At 42.4% G+C, this 17,618-nt stretch overlaps 1 protein-coding gene across 1 annotated transcript in view; it reads left to right on the top strand.

The window, feature by feature from the left end:
- Positions 1-2,774: 2,774 nt before the first annotated feature.
- Positions 2,775-17,618, top strand: part of LOC118389218 (sphingosine kinase 1-like) — a 31,396-nt gene continuing 16,552 nt past the window's right edge. The window contains exon 1 of the mRNA XM_035779057.2: positions 2,775-3,890. Within this exon, the coding sequence (XP_035634950.1) occupies positions 3,464-3,890 (427 nt within the window). The 5' untranslated portion in view covers positions 2,775-3,463. The remainder of the gene's footprint in view (positions 3,891-17,618) is intronic.

Here is a 17,618-nt window from a genome sequence, read left to right as displayed (position 1 = left end):
AGGCCAATTGGCAAAAGAGGTATTGTAGCCCTAGAATTAGCTGGTATATGGGCCTAGCTCGAGGCTAGCTCAAGGCCAACTGGTGCTTGCTTTGGGACAGAAGCGTTAGCTAACAGTAGCCACTTTTTTGCAGCTAGCTAGCTGCGATGATCCGGTGTAATGATGCAGAGTGGCAGGCATTTTCCGAGCTAAGGCTGGCTGGTGACTGAGAAAAAAGGTGAAAACCGCTAGCCGTGGCTAACAAAGACTAGTAGATAATTAGCTGGCTAGCTGCTGATGAAAGTTCCCGTTATAAGGAATAAAAATAGCAGATCCATACCAAATTGGGTGAGGCGGGTTGCAGCAAAGTATATTTAGTTCGTAAATAGATAGTGAGATTGAGATATATTCTAAAAAGTTTGGCTAGTTACACGGGATAAGACGAAGACAAACACACACGTCCGACTGCTACGCCATCTTGGGGATAAAAATAGTTGATTTCCTAAACATTATATCCACCAATATTTCACATGTACAGTACCGTTCAAAAGTTTGGGGTCACTTAGAAATGTCCTTGTTTTTGAAAGAAAAACAACATTTTTTGTCCATTAAAATAACATCAAATTGATCAGAAATACAGTGTAGACATTGTTACTGTTGTAAATGACTATTGTAGCTGGAAACGGCAGATTTCTTTATGGAATATCTACATAGGCGTACAGAGGCCCATTTAACAGCAACCATCACTCCTGTGTTCCAATGACACGTTGTGTTAGCTAATCCAAGTTTACAATTTTTAAAAGCCTAATTGATCATTAGAAAACCCATTTGCAATTATTCTAGCACAGCTGAAAACTGCTGTTCTGATTAAAGAAGCAATAAAACTGACCTTCTTTAGACTAGTTGAGTTTCTGGAGCATCAGCATTTGTGGGTTCAATTACAGGCTCAAAATGGACAGAAACAAATAACTTTCTTCTGAAACTCGTCAACTGGCAGGTTCATTAAATAGTACCCGCAAAACACCAGTCTCAAAGTCAACAGTGAAGAGGCGACTCCAGAATCTGTCCTTCTAGGCAGAGTTGCAAAGAAAAAGCCTCTCAGACTGGCCAATAAAAGCCTCTCAGCCTCTCAAGCCTCTCAGACTGGCCAATAAAAATAAAAGATTAAGATGGGCAAAAGAACACAGACACTGGACAGAGGAAGACTGGAAAAAAGTGTTGTGGACAGACAAATCTAAGTTTGAGGTGTTCAGATCACAGAGAAGAACATTCGTGAGACGCAGAAAAAATTAAAAGATGCTGGAGGAGTGCTTGACGCCATTTGTCAAGCATGGTGGAGGCAATGTGAAGGTCTGGGGGTGCTTTGGTGGTGGTAAAGTGGGAGATTTGTACAGGGTAAAATGGATCTTGAAGAAGGAAGGCTATCACTCCATTTTGCAACGCCACGCCATACCCTGTGGACGGCGCTTAATTGGAGCCAATTTCCTCCTACAACAGGACAATGACCCAAAGCACAGCTCCAAACTATACAATAACTATTTAGAGAAGAAGCATTCAGATGGTATTCTGTTTATAATGGAGTGGCCAGCACAGTCACCCGATCTCAACTCTATCAAGCTGTTGTGGGAGCAGCTTGACCATATGGTAAGTAAGAAGTGCCCATCAAGCCAATCCAACCTGTGGGAGGTGCTTCAGGAAGCATGGGGTGGAATATATTCAGATTACCTCAACAAATTGACAGCAAGTATGGCAAAGGTCTGCAAGGCTGTAATTGCTGCAAATGGAGGATTCTTTGTCGAAACCAAAGTTTGAAGGACCCAATTATTATTTCAATTAAAAACATCTAGACTATATTTCCTATTCATTTTGCATCTCATTTCATGTATGTTATCATGGAAAATTAGGACATTTCTAAGTGACCCAAATCTTTTGAACGGTAGTGTATGTTTTTTCAACATAAATTATTATTGCTTCCCTTCATGTGTGTGTAAAATATTGTTGTCATATTTTTTATTCATAGACTTTAGATGTGTATAAAATTGTGTTTTGTTGCAAAACGCTACATGTCCATTGTTTAGCTGGAATGGAATGTTCCTGTCCTGTATGTTTGACTGTGATATGTGGTTGTTTTACTGAGCGACAGTATCTTAACATGAATGCACTTAATGTAAGTTTCTCTGAATTAGGCCATCTGCTAAATGCATAAAAGATCAAATCTAAATGTTTTACATACAGATTTCAAATTACTTTGATTGATAAATGTTTTTTAAATATTGATATCAAAAGGTATCATTTGCACATGTATTTATTTAAAATGTAGTTAATTGATTGTAAAACCTGTTAGTCTACTTATTTATGAGAGTTCTGAGAGTGAGGCATATGTGAAATACAAATACCAACATTTCTGAAAATGGATATTTAGCGATTCATTTCTAGAGAAAGCAACATTGGCCACGGAGGCGTTTACTGACCAAAACATTAAAATAACCTATGATACGCACTGGCATGCCGCACTAAGTGGCAGCATCCTCCACTCCCTCTTTCTGGTTCTAGTGGTGGACCACAATGGTGACAACACAAGCTCAGCTTCTTCCAGAGAGCGCGCTGTAGACACAGACCGCAGATAAGACATTTTGGGATGAAGAGTTGAGATGAATGTCAGACTGCTGCTTGCTATTCCCAGAAATAACTTCAGGACTGGGAATATGTTCTGTTTAGTCTGTATATTTATTTTACCTTTATTTAACTAGGCAAGTCAAATTCTTATTTTCAATGACGGCCTAGGAACAGTGGGTTAACTTAACTGCCTGTTCAGGGGCAGAACGACAGATTTGTACCTAGTCAGCTCGGGGATTTGAACTAGTCCAACGCTCTAACCACTAGGCTACCCTGCCGCCCCATATAGATGGCAAGGCTGCCCAGTTTTACGCATGGGTTCAAAGTAGCCTAATACAGTCTTCTAAAAATGGACACTTCTTCAGACTAGACCAATTTGGAATTTCCCCTGAGATTCTACTGATATGACAAGTGTGCTTTGCCCTCCACTTTCTGCGCCCTTGGTGCGCTGGTCAGCGAAGAGAAGCCCACGTAGGCTACATTCTTTCGAAATGACACAATGGTCATGCACTTTGTAAACAGGGCCTGATGAAAAAGTCTTAACATGATAACTAATGGACAGGTCCCATGTGAAATGTACTGTAAAAAAATGTTATATCTTATTTCGTGGGCAAATCTAGTCGAGCATTTTTGTTGACAGGTACAGGCGCCGTGTACAACGCTTTAATTGTCGTTCCTCAATTCTATCACTAGAGAGCGATCTGACACTTATTTTTCAAAGGGAAAACATCTTAATAGCGTTGAAATCACTCGCAGTCTCTTGCCCAGCAGACCGCTTGCTTCTTCAGCGGGTATTTGACTGTGTGCATTCCCTTATCACGCGCAAGCAGGTCTGCGGATCGCGTCCCTTCCTCCCTCTGCGCGCAGGATGGACCCGAAGATAACCGAATCGGACCCTCCACCATATCGCAAAGGAATCACCCAGGTTCTGCAGTACGGGGAATTCACAGCCACCGGCAACCGAAAGGTGAGGTACGCGGTGAGTTTAACCGAGAGAGATCTCACCATTCAGAAGATCACGTCAACACCTGCGGGACGGAGCAAGGTGGTTTTCAACTTGAGGGACTGTGTCGGCTGCCGGGCTTTCAGCGCAGATGACAACGCGGACGCGTACTTCTCTGTCTATTTCTACCCCTTTAAAAGACGATGGATGAGCTCTGGAGTGGCCAGGCAGCGGGTCGAGCAGTGCTTTCGGGTATCCCAGTTCCAGGACCCACGCGCCAACCTGGAGGAGGCAGAGAAATGGGCTGGCACCATCCGGGAGAGCTCTGTTCGTCAACAACATTTGAGAAATCGTGAGCAAGTCATATAGTTTCGTATAATTTTGTGGTTGAGGAAAGTGCTGTGTGTGCTTATCACATTCATGTTATTTATCAAGTTGGTATGCCTGTCTTGCGCACATGATTTAGTTATTGACATAGGAAGAATGGTTGTCTTTGCATAATCTAATCTACTGATGTGGCGCAAATTCCTCACTCTTATCGATGTCAACTGTCTCAGGCTATTCTATTACCTTTTAAACTAATTTCCGTAAATGAATAAAACAATAGGACTGGTCAGACTGACACTCAAATTACAGAATGTTCACTAAGCAACATTTAACAGCCCAAAGTAACAACAAAACACCATCTAGAATAACAATAGTTTATCCCCCTCAATCTCAACTCTGGACTTTGAATCCAGTCGTCGTCGTCGTCGTCGTCGTCCCCCCCAATTTGAAAATTGGACACCAGGTGTGTGTGCGCAATTAATTATCAGATACCACAGAACCAGCAGGCTCCGGACCCCTGGCCTAAACCAACTAATAGAGAAGAAACAACATCCAGATCAGGATTTTACAACATGCTTCTCTCCTTGTTTTGACCCTAAACTGGTACACCTGATTCAATTAGTCAAAGGCTTGATGATTAGTTGACTAATTGAATCAGGTGTTTAGGGTTAAAACCTGATCTAGACAATAGGCCTATTAAAGGTATGAGTGCTGAGGGATATAAATCTATAATTACTCTAGTGGGAATAATGCACTTTAATTGTAAGGTTCAGAAACAAGGGTCAACCCACATCATTGTCTCTTACCTTGTAGCCATGCTAACAAATCAGCGAACCAATAAAAGGTTGTTCCTTCTAGAAGTGAAGTGCTATGTAAGTCTATAGCTTAGTCATCCAATCACACTAACTTAACAGACGAAGGTAGCCTATAAACCGAGATGCTGGGAATTCTATAGAGGCTTTATCAAGGGATGTGAGCTATAGAAATTCCTCTGCAAAGTGAGGTATTTCTATTGATGCGATACATGAATTCATGCCTGTGTGCCGTCAATTCTAATGGTGGGGGAGAAGTGGGCTGCTGCACAATCTAACTACAACTGATCAAACTGTCCAATAGCCAAGATAGTGGAGAGATGAGATAGAAGTAAACTTTGCAAGATACTGTACTATGGATATTATAGTTGCCTTTGAAACTTGACATTGATATCTCCTCAATGCTTACACAATCATTTGATTACCATAAAAAAACATACAATTTTAGGAAGCTTTACTGTCTGTTCATCTGCCTGTAAATCAACATGGTCTTCTATCCCGCGGCACCCATGTCATTACAGTACATATGTAGTGTGTAATGAACCCACGTCCCAAATGGCACCCCATTTTACATGGGATCCGGTCAAAAGTAGTGCACTGTAGCAGGGAATAGGGTACCATTTGGGACAAGGGAGGAGAATTAATAAGACGGGCATCATTGTCACACATCTCAAGGGCCTCTACTTTCAGCAACAAAGCAGGTCGCTTCCAGCACACTCAATACCATTACTAATATATTACCCAGTGGCCCCTTCGACAAACCACATGCACTGCATGGACAGCAGCATGCATTACAATACACATTTAGAGAATGTGGGTATAGTAATGAACCCGGGTGTAATCATACAACATAGCATATCTAATTTAATACTAGGATGACAGCATATTGTATTTATATAGACATCCTTGCACACATTGAAATGAATGAGGAGTAATAATATACTATTGTACGTTATCGGATATTATAGATCCTGGATGAAACGGATCAATATACCACAGATGTCCACTGTTTACAGACTTATCTTTTATTCCCCAGGGCCACGGTTCAGCTTGTAGTTACCTAAGTATATAGGTAGCATTGAGTTCTCTGTATTCATAGGTACATCTGTTCCTCTGCTTCAGAAGCAGAAGAGAACGTGAGAGAAAAAGAGGAAGATGGAAAGTGTGTTTTTTTTTCACTCGGAGGCCCCAGCAGTGAGACAGCAGTCCTTTTCCCTGAGGACTCTTGTCGGACGTTCTCCAAGATGAGCACTGACGTGCTGTCAAGACCTCTGACTAAGCCCATCTCTCTCTCTCTCTCTCACACACACACACACACACACACACACACACACACACACACACACACACACACACACACACACACACACACACACACACACACACACACACCTCTCTCTGGGGCCTTCCCTGTTTAGACCCTTGGGCTCACAGCAGCTTAGTGTTTCAGGCCACTCAGTGAAGATGATAGAAAGAGGAATTACAACACACAAGCTGGTCAGAAAATCAGCAGCTAAATGTCATTGTCACTCAATAATGTTGATAAGAATCTGTATCTGTGTTTTTCCCTCATGGCTTCACAGAACAATGTACAGCACATTGAATGAGATTTTAAATACATCTGTATAGCAATGAAAAGAAAGTGGATGTCCTTGTCTGTTTATGGCTTGCTGTGTCCTTTGTGTGTTCCCTATTCGGCTAATGACACAACGCTTGAACCACATTTCAACAAAGACCAAAATGGTCTATTATAGTCCATGAGAAGGGCAGTCTCTCACTATGTGGTTGTGGGTTTTCATGGTGGATAGCCAGCTTCCTCTACACAGCTTTATTTGTAAAGTATCATGGCTATAATCTGCTGTTACATTACGTTGTATGTTTACAGACAATGTACTGTAAGCATGTAAGGTGCACATCTTTAGTTAAATCTGAGTGATAGAATTAAACTATCAATTGCGAAGTCTTGTCAGTTACAGGTTATAAAAATCCGTAGAGTTTTTACTTCGGAGTCGTTTTTTTTATTCAGCTGTCTCGCCCAACTCACCCCACTGCCGAAAATACCCAGGAGACACCACTCAAGAGGAGAGTGACAGCCGGTGGTTAGATCCTCTCACTCAGTGTCTCTCACTGACTTTCGCTGTTTCTTTAACACCCCTCTTTCTTTCTCCATCTACATCTTTGCCATTCTCTCTATCCTTCTTTATCTTTCCCTCATCTCTCTCTCCCTCTTTCCACTTTTTCTCTCCCCCATCTTTCTCTCAATCTCTGCATCTCTTTCGCTCTCCTCTCTTTCTCCCCCTCTCTCTCTCTCTCTCTCTCTCTCTGAGAACAAATCACCACACCAGGCATCTCCTCCCTCCACACCCTTTGTGGTCGGTCTGGTTTGAGTCTCAACTCAGCCAGAATCTGTTTACTCGCTCAAACACACTGCCACGATGTTGTGTACAAGGCTATTCTATTTGTGTTTGTCTTGGTGAGGTACCATCAGACATAGATAAGATGCATTTGGGTTAATGAGGGACTGTTTGTGTAGGTGTCCAAAGACGGCCTACACAAGACACATCTGATTTGTATCTTACCAGCACAAATGCAGACAGTTAAGCTAACTACATTTAGTGGATGTGCGAGCCTATGACAAATCCATTGAATATTAAGGCTAGGCATTAATGTCATATCACAATATTTTTGACAGTATGGCGGTATTTCACGATATTTGATGTTTCTGAATAACAAAAGTTCTAAATATGTTTTATGGGCAGTGCATGGCCCTAGGATGGCAACACATTCATTTTAAGTGGTTTTAATTGTTTTTCTCCATTCTGATGGTTTAATGATCAACAAAACATGGGCAAAACTTTTTGTAGAACTTTTTGTTTATTTAGCACTTTATCAAAATGTAATTATGGACTGTATTGTAAAAATCTTTACCGGTATGTGTATTCTTCATAACTGTGTACTGGCATTCACGATATATCGCCCAGTCCTTCTCCATATTATACTTTAGATATGTGTTATGGCTGCTAGTGGCCAAATGGGTGATAATAATATAGAATCCTTTAATGTGGAAGCTGGCTTTTCTCCTAATGGGGGTTTGTCCAGATTTAGTACTACCAACATCTGATGTGTAAGAATGCATTGATGGGTACATGCAATAATTAAGCATAACTTGGCTTGTTACTATTGTACTATTTAAGAGTATGTTGGCGTTGAGCTTATCATGGTAGGTTATGTACTTACAGTATCACGTAACGCAGGAATTCTTATAGTTGGATGTATTTATTTTTATTATTATAAGATTAAAAAATACATTTAGTGGAATTTTACAAAGGGATAGATTTTACATTTGTAATTTTCTAAATATTTGAAATATTATTCAATTTCATTTAGACAAAATGCACAAAAATGCCCTTGTCCAGAGCAAAGTCTCCCAATTTAAAACTCTCAAAGTGTTTAATATTCTAAAATGGGCAATAATGAATATTGACTGAAAAGGATCTTGTGTAGTCTGTTGCAATAGCACTCTCTGACTTTAAACAAAATGTATTTTAAAACTGCAATTCCTAAAAAATGTGTCTGGAGATTTGGTCAATTCAATGAACCATGAATGAACAGGGTCATCGACCCTTAAAGGACCCCTTCCTCATGTCCTCATTACATGTAGTGCAACAACACAAATCATGGTCTATAAAGCTTTCTACATTTGATAGATTTAAACAAACAATATTGAAATCACCATCATGACTGTAAGTCGCTTTGGATAAAAGCGTCTGCTAAATGGCATATATATATTATTGTCACAACCATAAACTGTCAACTCCAGCTTACTGATGGCTTAGGATAGGATATGAATTTTAATGCAATTTGTCAACTCCAGAGGAAAAAAAAACTCAATTAAAAAAAGATATAACGAGTGCTGAAAGATCTGATAAAATTGTTATTTTTATTGGGGGTTTTCAAATTAATCATTTTTTATATTTTACAAATATTTGTATAGAGGTTTTATTTTTATCTGCAAAAATATGTATTTTGAGAATTTGTTGTTATCTCCATCATTGGCTTGTCAACTCCGTCATTAATGGCTAACCCCTTTAAGATCTATCTTTTTGTCAATATAAATATATATTTTATTCACTGTTCTACAACATATGCTTAAATTATTAACGTATTTGCTGTGCTAAGAAAAGGCCAAAATGCTAACAGAATTAGCCCTGGAGCATGATATAGTGCTATAAAACATACAGAAGTTTGGAGATTTGTATTACATATTTGAATAATCTAATGTTAAACTTAAACATATCAAGGCCTTGGACAATAAATGTAAAAGTGAAAGGCCTTTTATTGTGTCTGACAGAATTGACAAATCCGGTTAGTTGCATTTTATGAAAAAGAAAATAAGAATTAGGAGGTTGTTCCTTTACATTGTGTGATAGCTGATACTTTGGTCAATCAAAATATACAGTACCAGTCAAGTTTGGACACATCTATTAATTCCACGGTTTTTCATTATTTTTACTATTTTCTACATTGTAGAATGATAATGAAGACATCAAAACTATGAAATAACACATGGAATGATGTTTTAAACAAATCAAAATATATTTTATATTTGAGATTCTTCAAAGTAGCCACCCTTTGCCTTGAGCTTTGCACACTCTTGGTACTCAACCAGCTTCATGAGGTAGTCACCTGGAATGCAATTTCAATTAACAGGTGTGCCTTGTTAAAAGTTCATTTGTGGAATTTCTTTCCTTCTTAATGCATTTGAGCCTATCAGTTGTGTTGTGACAAGGTAGGGGGGTGTATACAGAAGATAACCCTATTTGATAAGACCATTTCCATATTATGGCAAGAACAGCTCAAATGAGCAAAGAGAAAAATTACATTTCTTTAAGACAAAGTTCAGACAATCTGGAAAATGTCAAGAACTTTCAAAGTTTCTTCAAGTGATGTCGCAAAAACCATTAAGCACTATGATGAAACTGGCTCATGATGACTTGCACAGGAAATAATTACCTAAGAGTTACCTCTGCTGCAGAGGATAAGTTCATTCGAGTTACGAGCCTCAGGAATTGCAGCCCAAATAAATGCTTCAGAGTTCAAGTAAAAGGCACATCTCAACATCAACTGTTTAGAGGAGACTGCGTGAATCAGGCCTTCATGGTCGAATTGCTGCAAAGAAACCACTACTAAAGGACACAAATAAGAAGAAGAGACTTGCTTGGGCCAAGAAACACAAGCAATGGACATTAGACCAGTGGAAATCTGTCCTTTGGTCTGATGAGTCCAAATTTGAGATTTGTGGCTCCAACCACCTTGTCTTTGTGAGACGCAGAGTAGGTGAACAGATGATCTCTGCATGTGTCGTTCCCAACATGAAGCATGGAGGAGGAGGTGGTATGGTGGTGCTTTGCTGGTGACACGGTCAGTGATTTATTTAGAATTCAAGGCACACTAAACCAGCATGGCTACCACAGCATTCTGCAGCGATACGCCATCCCATCTGGGACAATGACCCAACACACCTCCAGGCTGTGTAAGAGCTATTTGACCAAGAAGGAGAGTGATGGAGTGCTGCATCAGATGACCTGGCCTCCACAATTCCCAGACCTTAACCCAGTTGAGATCGTTTGGGATGAGTTGGACAGTAGAGTGAAGGAAAAGCAGCCAACAAGTGCTCAGCATATGTTGGAACACCTTCAAGACTGTTGGAAAAGCATTCCAGGTGAAGCTGGTTGAGAGAATGCCAAGTCTACAACGCTGTCATCAAGGAAAAGGGTGGGTACTTAGACAAATATGAAATACATTTTGATTTGTTTAACGCTTTTTGGTTACTACATTATTCCATATGTGTTATTTCCTAGTTTGGATGTCTTCACTATTATTTTTACAATGTAGAAAATAGTACAAAATATTATGGTAGATGCTATGAAACTGTGACGTCTGGCCCGAGACCATAAAGTGGCCGAGCCAAAGTGTTGAAAGGCTAATAGGTGGCGGATGAGGTCCTCTTAAGGAAGACTTAAAGAGTCTTAGACTTAAAATGCATCTTTTCTTCCTCCCTGCTTTAAAGTAATCGCTGATCGAACAGTCAGATGGGTGTAAGCAAGCACACCCCTGCATTGCTTACACCACTGATCATGTTATATCAGGGATTACTCCAAGGAAGGGAGGGAGGAAAGATGCATGTTCAAACTACTGAGCCTGAGTAAGTGAAGTGGTAGCAGAACCCCATCCTCTCCCCCATGACACAACTCCCAAAGAACAGAGAGAGCGACACAATGAGAGAGAGGGGGGAGAATGGCCACATCAGGTATTCATAACCACATAGACTGCAGACAGAAATACATATTGGGCCCAGCCAAGTGTATAAAACACCTGGCACCCTGCCTCCCCCTCCTTCCTATAAAGATAGTTAGGCCATCTCAGGCTCATTCAGCCGCAATTAACGCTGTGTCATACCTCCCCAGTCTCCACAAATAGAGAATTTGAGCTACACTCAAAGTAGCAACATTAGAATAAGTAGCTAATGCATAATTCAAAGAATGTTTTTGTTGGATGTTCAACTGAAAGTCAAGGAAGTCCAACTGTGAGTCGTCAGTCTTTCACTGCCTGTCCCTGATATGAACATCATTGCTCAGGGGTGAACTTTCCCCTAGGTACAGATCTAGGATCAGCTTCCTCTCCCCCGATCCTAACCTTAACCAGTAGAGGGAAAACTGACCCAAGATCAGTGTGTCTAGGGGCAACTTCACCATACACCAACATCTTCTATAGTCAATTGAAGCTGTAAGCCACCCAGTTTAGTTTCGAGGAAAAGTGGAAAGCGTTAGCTAATAAATAAACAAATGCTCTGTCTTCCATGTCTAACGAGAACAGACACTTCACTGAGTCGCAAGCGAGATCTGTCACGCAATACTGTGCAAGTTTGCCATTCTAAGATGCCATCCTAGGCCTAGACCAGACAAATACTCTTTATGGGGTTTTTCTCTAGGTTTGGAAGTCTACAGATGAGACATTTCTTAATCACTGCACTAGTGAATTCAGTTGAAATGTCGGTCAGACAGCAAGCGTTCCTTCGGAGTCGTTTGGTTTACCACTGTCAATATGGTTCTACAGTAATCGGTTTGGAAAGTGCCTTTTAGTGGCATCTTTAACCATCCCAAATAATTGTTTATGGCCCATTTTGCCTTCGTCTGTCTACAGTAAGTCTACTGCCTTTTTTATGATATTTTTTTGTGTCATAATAAATACTATCAGTGTTTATCTACTTAACCAAGGGCAACAGACTAAAACAGATCACAATCGGACTATAGTTTTATAGTAGTCTGCTACCAGTACATGTCGCAACCACACAATGTGAAGATTAAGAGATTTGACCTTTGATAAGGATGACGCGTTTATGACCTTTTAAGGGCATGGCAAGTGGTGTTACAACTTTATCCGCCCCCACACTACTGTGTTACCTCAGCGCCCACTGGGCATGCTCAGATGTGATTGTTTAAGGGGGCACAGATCTGTTCAGACCTCTGACCACACAAGGCCAAAACAAACAGAGAGCAACATCTAGTATCATGATTCATTAGTCACAATGATGATTATAGAAATGCAGCCATGGCTTTCCCCGGGGTACAAAAGAGCCATTGTGGGGAGGTGAACACAATGAGCAATGTCAGTTTATTTCTAGAGAAACCCAGATTGTTAATTTATTTCTCTCTGTTTGCGTGTGTGCTTTGTTGGTTTCTTCTAGATGTGTCATGTGGCAATGAGCCATGTTGTTTAGCTGATGATGGGTTATACTGGAGGTTCCCTGATTTGACCAGGAAAACGTCCAAACCCTAGTTATAGGCTGTAGGATACTAGGGCCATAATATAACTAGGGCCAAGTGCTTTCGTGGTCAGGTGAGCTAGAGACCAGTTTCACCTGGAAAAACTGACCCTAACCATTGCATCTTGCTGACAACCAAGACCGTAGGTGGAGGTGGTACTCTCAACCACAGCCAGTTTATAATGAAGGAATGTTTGGGAATGGGTAGGGTTGGCTAAGAGGAAGTGTCAATGGGTCCAGACAAAGCGGGCCTCGTGGGTAATGATGAAGCAAAAACACAGCATGGTTGGGGCCCTTGCCAGCTGGGTTGGCACAGGTCCATGCCAAATTATTTATGAGGGCACTGCCCTGGGGCCTCATTTATAAACCGTGCTTAAGTACAAAATATAACCCCAAAATGTCCGTGTGCAATTTTTCACGCAAAAGTTGAAATTTATAATACATTTACCTGATGCGAGAATGTGTTCACCTCTCCACAAATTCTAGACCATGCGTACACACATCTGCGAGTGGTTTAAATATTGTATTGCAAGCTGACATGTATTATGTGCAAATGGGGGATATGATGAAAATTGTATTAATAAAAAAACAGAATGCCAAGAGTCTGCAAAGCTGTCAAGGCAAAGGGTGGCTTTGAACAATCTTTGTTTGAACACTTTTTTGGTTACTACTTGATTCCATATGTGTTATTTCACAGTTTTGATGTCTTCACTATTATTCTACAATGTAGAAAATAGTCAAAATAGAGAAAAAGTAGGTGTGTCCAAACCTTTAACTGGTCCTGTGTATTTCAAATGTTGTTCATATTTTGAAAAGTATTTGTGAAGAAAAGTCGAGATTGTCCCGTCTCTCAATAATCCTTGAACTGACAGTATCATTTAACTGACAATATAATGTAGCGGAGTAGTTTCCTTTGGTTGAAGTGAGTAATGAGTAGGTGTGTCCAAACTTTTGACTGGTACTGTAATTTGACAGTATGGGTAAGCTGTTGCTGTGTTATGGGAGCGTAATATCATTGTCTGTTTAAACTCAGAGCCCACCAAAGCAGGACATAGAACCCCAATAGTGTATTTAGCATTTAGCATTTAGCCTACTTTTAAATTGTTTGATTGTATATTCAATCTTGTAGAATGTGTCAGTGTGCGGACAGGCAGCATACATACATGTTTAGCTTGAAGAAGTCACTGCAAAATATCGATACATCTCTATATTTTTGTACGTGCACAGACTTTTCATAAATGGAGCATGTAGAAATTGTGTGAAATTTACACAACAGTTATAAATGTCTCCATCCTCCCAGGACTTCATTACACAACAGTTATAAATGAGGGCCCTGCTGTCTCCATCCTCCCAGGACTTCATTACGCAACAGTTATAAATGAGGGCCCTGCCGTCTCCATCCTCCCAGGACTTCATTACGCAACAGTTATAAATGAGGGCCCTGCCGTCTCCATCCTCCCAGGACTTCATTACGCAACAGTTATAAATGAGGGCCCTGCCGTCTCCATCCTCCCAGGACTTCATTACTCAACAGTTATAAATGAGGGCCCTGCCGTCTCCATCCTCCCAGGACTTCATTACTCAACAGTTATAAATGAGGGCCCTGCCGTCTCCATCCTCCCAGGACTTCATTACACAACAGTTATAAATGAGGGCCCTGCCGTCTCCATCCTCCCAGGACTTCATTACTCAACAGTTATAAATGAGGGCCCTGCCGTCTCCATCCTCCCAGGACTTCATTACTCAACAGTTATAAATGAGGGCTCTGCCGTCTCCATCCTCCCAGGACTTCATTACTCAACAGTTATAAATGAGGGCCCTGCCGTCTCCATCCTCCCAGGACTTCATTACTCAACAGTTATAAATGAGGGCCCTGCCGTCTCCATCCTCCCAGGACTTCATTACTCAACAGTTATAAATGAGGGCCCTGCCGTCTCCATCCTCCCAGGACTTCATTACGCAACAGTTATAAATGAGGGCCCTGCCGTCTCCATCCTCCCAGGACTTCATTACGCAACAGTTATAAATGAGGGCCCTGCCGTCTCCATCCTCCCAGGACTTCATTACGCAACAGTTATAAATGAGGGCCCTGCCGTCTCCATCCTCCCAGGACTTCATTACGCAACAGTTATAAATGAGGGCTCTGCCGTCTCCATCCTCCCAGGACTTCATTACGCAACAGTTATAAATGAGGGCCCTGCCGTCTCCATCCTCCCAGGACTTCATTACGCAACAGTTATAAATGAGGGCCCTGCAGTCTCCATCCTCCCAGGACTTCATTACGCAACAGTTATAAATGTCTCCATCCTCCCAGGACTTCATTACGCAACAGTTATAAATGAGGGCCCTGCCGTCTCCATCCTCCCAGGACTTCATTACGCAACAGTTATAAATGAGGGCCCTGCCGTCTCCATCCTCCCAGGACTTCATTACTCAACAGTTATAAATGAGGGCCCTGCCGTCTCCATCCTCCCAGGACTTCATTACTCAACAGTTATAAATGAGGGCCCTGCCGTCTCCATCCTCCCAGGACTTCATTACACAACAGTTATAAATGAGGGCCCTGCCGTCTCCATCCTCCCAGGACTTCATTACTCAACAGTTATAAATGAGGGCCCTGCCGTCTCCATCCTCCCAGGACTTCATTACTCAACAGTTATAAATGAGGGCCCTGCCGTCTCCATCCTCCCAGGACTTCATTACTCAACAGTTATAAATGAGGGCCCTGCCGTCTCCATCCTCCCAGGACTTCATTACTCAACAGTTATAAATGAGGGCCCTGCCGTCTCCATCCTCCCAGGACTTCATTACTCAACAGTTATAAATGAGGGCCCTGCCATCTCCATCCTCCCAGGACTTCATTACTCAACAGTTATAAATGAGGGCCCTGCCGTCTCCATCCTCCCAGGACTTCATTACGCAACAGTTATAAATGAGGGCCCTGCCGTCTCCATCCTCCCAGGACTTCATTACGCAACAGTTATAAATGAGGGCCCTGCCATCTCCATCCTCCCAGGACTTCATTACTCAACAGTTATAAATGAGGGCCCTGCCGTCTCCATCCTCCCAGGACTTCATTACGCAACAGTTATAAATGTCTCCATCCTCCCAGGACTTCATTACGCAACAGTTATAAATGAGGGCCCTGCCGTCTCCATCCTCCCAGGACTTCATTACGCAACAGTTATAAATGAGGGCCCTGCCGTCTCCATCCTCCCAGGACTTCATTACGCAACAGTTATAAATGAGGGCCCTGCCGTCTCCATCCTCCCAGGACTTCATTACGCAACAGTTATAAATGAGGGCCCTGCCGTCTCCATCCTCCCAGGACTTCATTACGCAACAGTTATAAATGAGGGCCCTGCCGTCTCCATCCTCCCAGGACTTCATTACGCAACAGTTATAAATGAGGGCCCTGCCGTCTCCATCCTCCCAGGACTTCATTACTCAACAGTTATAAATGAGGGCCCTGCCGTCTCCATCCTCCCAGGACTTCATTACGCAACAGTTATAAATGTCTCCATCCTCCCAGGACTTCATTACACAACAGTTATAAATGAGGGCCCTGCCGTCTCCATCCTCCCAGGACTTCATTACTCAACAGTTATAAATGAGGGCCCTGCCGTCTCCATCCTCCCAGGACTTCATTACACAACAGTTATAAATGAGGGCCCTGCCGTCTCCATCCTCCCAGGACTTCATTACTCAACAGTTATAAATGAGGGCTCTGCCGTCTCCATCCTCCCAGGACTTCATTACGCAACAGTTATAAATGAGGGCCCTGCCGTCTCCATCCTCCCAGGACTTCATTACGCAACAGTTATAAATGAGGGCCCTGCCGTCTCCATCCTCCCAGGACTTCATTACTCAACAGTTATAAATGAGGGCCCTGCCGTCTCCATCCTCCCAGGACTTCATTACTCAACAGTTATAAATGAGGGCCCTGCCGTCTCCATCCTCCCAGGACTTCATTACGCAACAGTTATAAATGAGGGCCCTGCCGTCTCCATCCTCCCAGGACTTCATTACGCAACAGTTATAAATGAGGGCCCTGCCGTCTCCATCCTCCCAGGACTTCATTACACAACAGTTATAAATGAGGGCCCTGCCGTCTCCATCCTCCCAGGACTTCATTACACAACAGTTATAAATGAGGGCCCTGCCGTCTCCATCCTCCCAGGACTTCATTACGCAACAGTTATAAATGAGGGCCCTGCCGTCTCCATCCTCCCAGGACTTCATTACACAACAGTTATAAATGAGGGCCCTGCCGTCTCCATCCTCCCAGGACTTCATTACTCAACAGTTATAAATGAGGGCCCTGCCGTCTCCATCCTCCCAGGACTTCATTACGCAACAGTTATAAATGTCTCCATCCTCCCAGGACTTCATTACACAACAGTTATAAATGAGGGCCCTGCCGTCTCCATCCTCCCAGGACTTCATTACACAACAGTTATAAATGAGGGCCCTGCCGTCTCCATCCTCCCAGGACTTCATTACACAACAGTTATAAATGAGGGCCCTGCCGTCTCCATCCTCCCAGGACTTCATTACGCAACAGTTATAAATGAGGGCCCTGCCGTCTCCATCCTCCCAGGACTTCATTACACAACAGTTATAAATGAGGGCCCTGCCGTCTCCATCCTCCCAGGACTTCATTACGCAACAGTTATAAATGTCTCCATCCTCCCAGGACTTCATTACACAACAGTTATAAATGAGGGCCCTGCCGTCTCCATCCTCCCAGGACTTCATTACACAACAGTTATAAATGAGGGCCCTGCCGTCTCCATCCTCCCAGGACTTCATTACACAACAGTTATAAATGAGGGCCCTGCCGTCTCCATCCTCCCAGGACTTCATTACGCAACAGTTATAAATGAGGGCCCTGCCGTCTCCATCCTCCCAGGACTTCATTACGCAACAGTTATAAATGAGGGCCCTGCCGTCTCCATCCTCCCAGGACTTCATTACACAACAGTTATAAATGAGGGCCCTGCCGTCTCCATCCTCCCAGGACTTCATTACTCAACAGTTATAAATGAGGGCCCTGCCGTCTCCATCCTCCCAGGACTTCATTACGCAACAGTTATAAATGAGGGCCCTGCCGTCT

This window comes from Oncorhynchus keta, chromosome 10 (genome assembly GCF_023373465.1).
Source record: "Oncorhynchus keta strain PuntledgeMale-10-30-2019 chromosome 10, Oket_V2, whole genome shotgun sequence".
NCBI classification, from domain to species: domain Eukaryota; kingdom Metazoa; phylum Chordata; class Actinopteri; order Salmoniformes; family Salmonidae; genus Oncorhynchus; species Oncorhynchus keta.
Note: the sequence above shows the minus strand (reverse complement) of the source record. Positions and strands in the feature narration are given on the sequence as shown.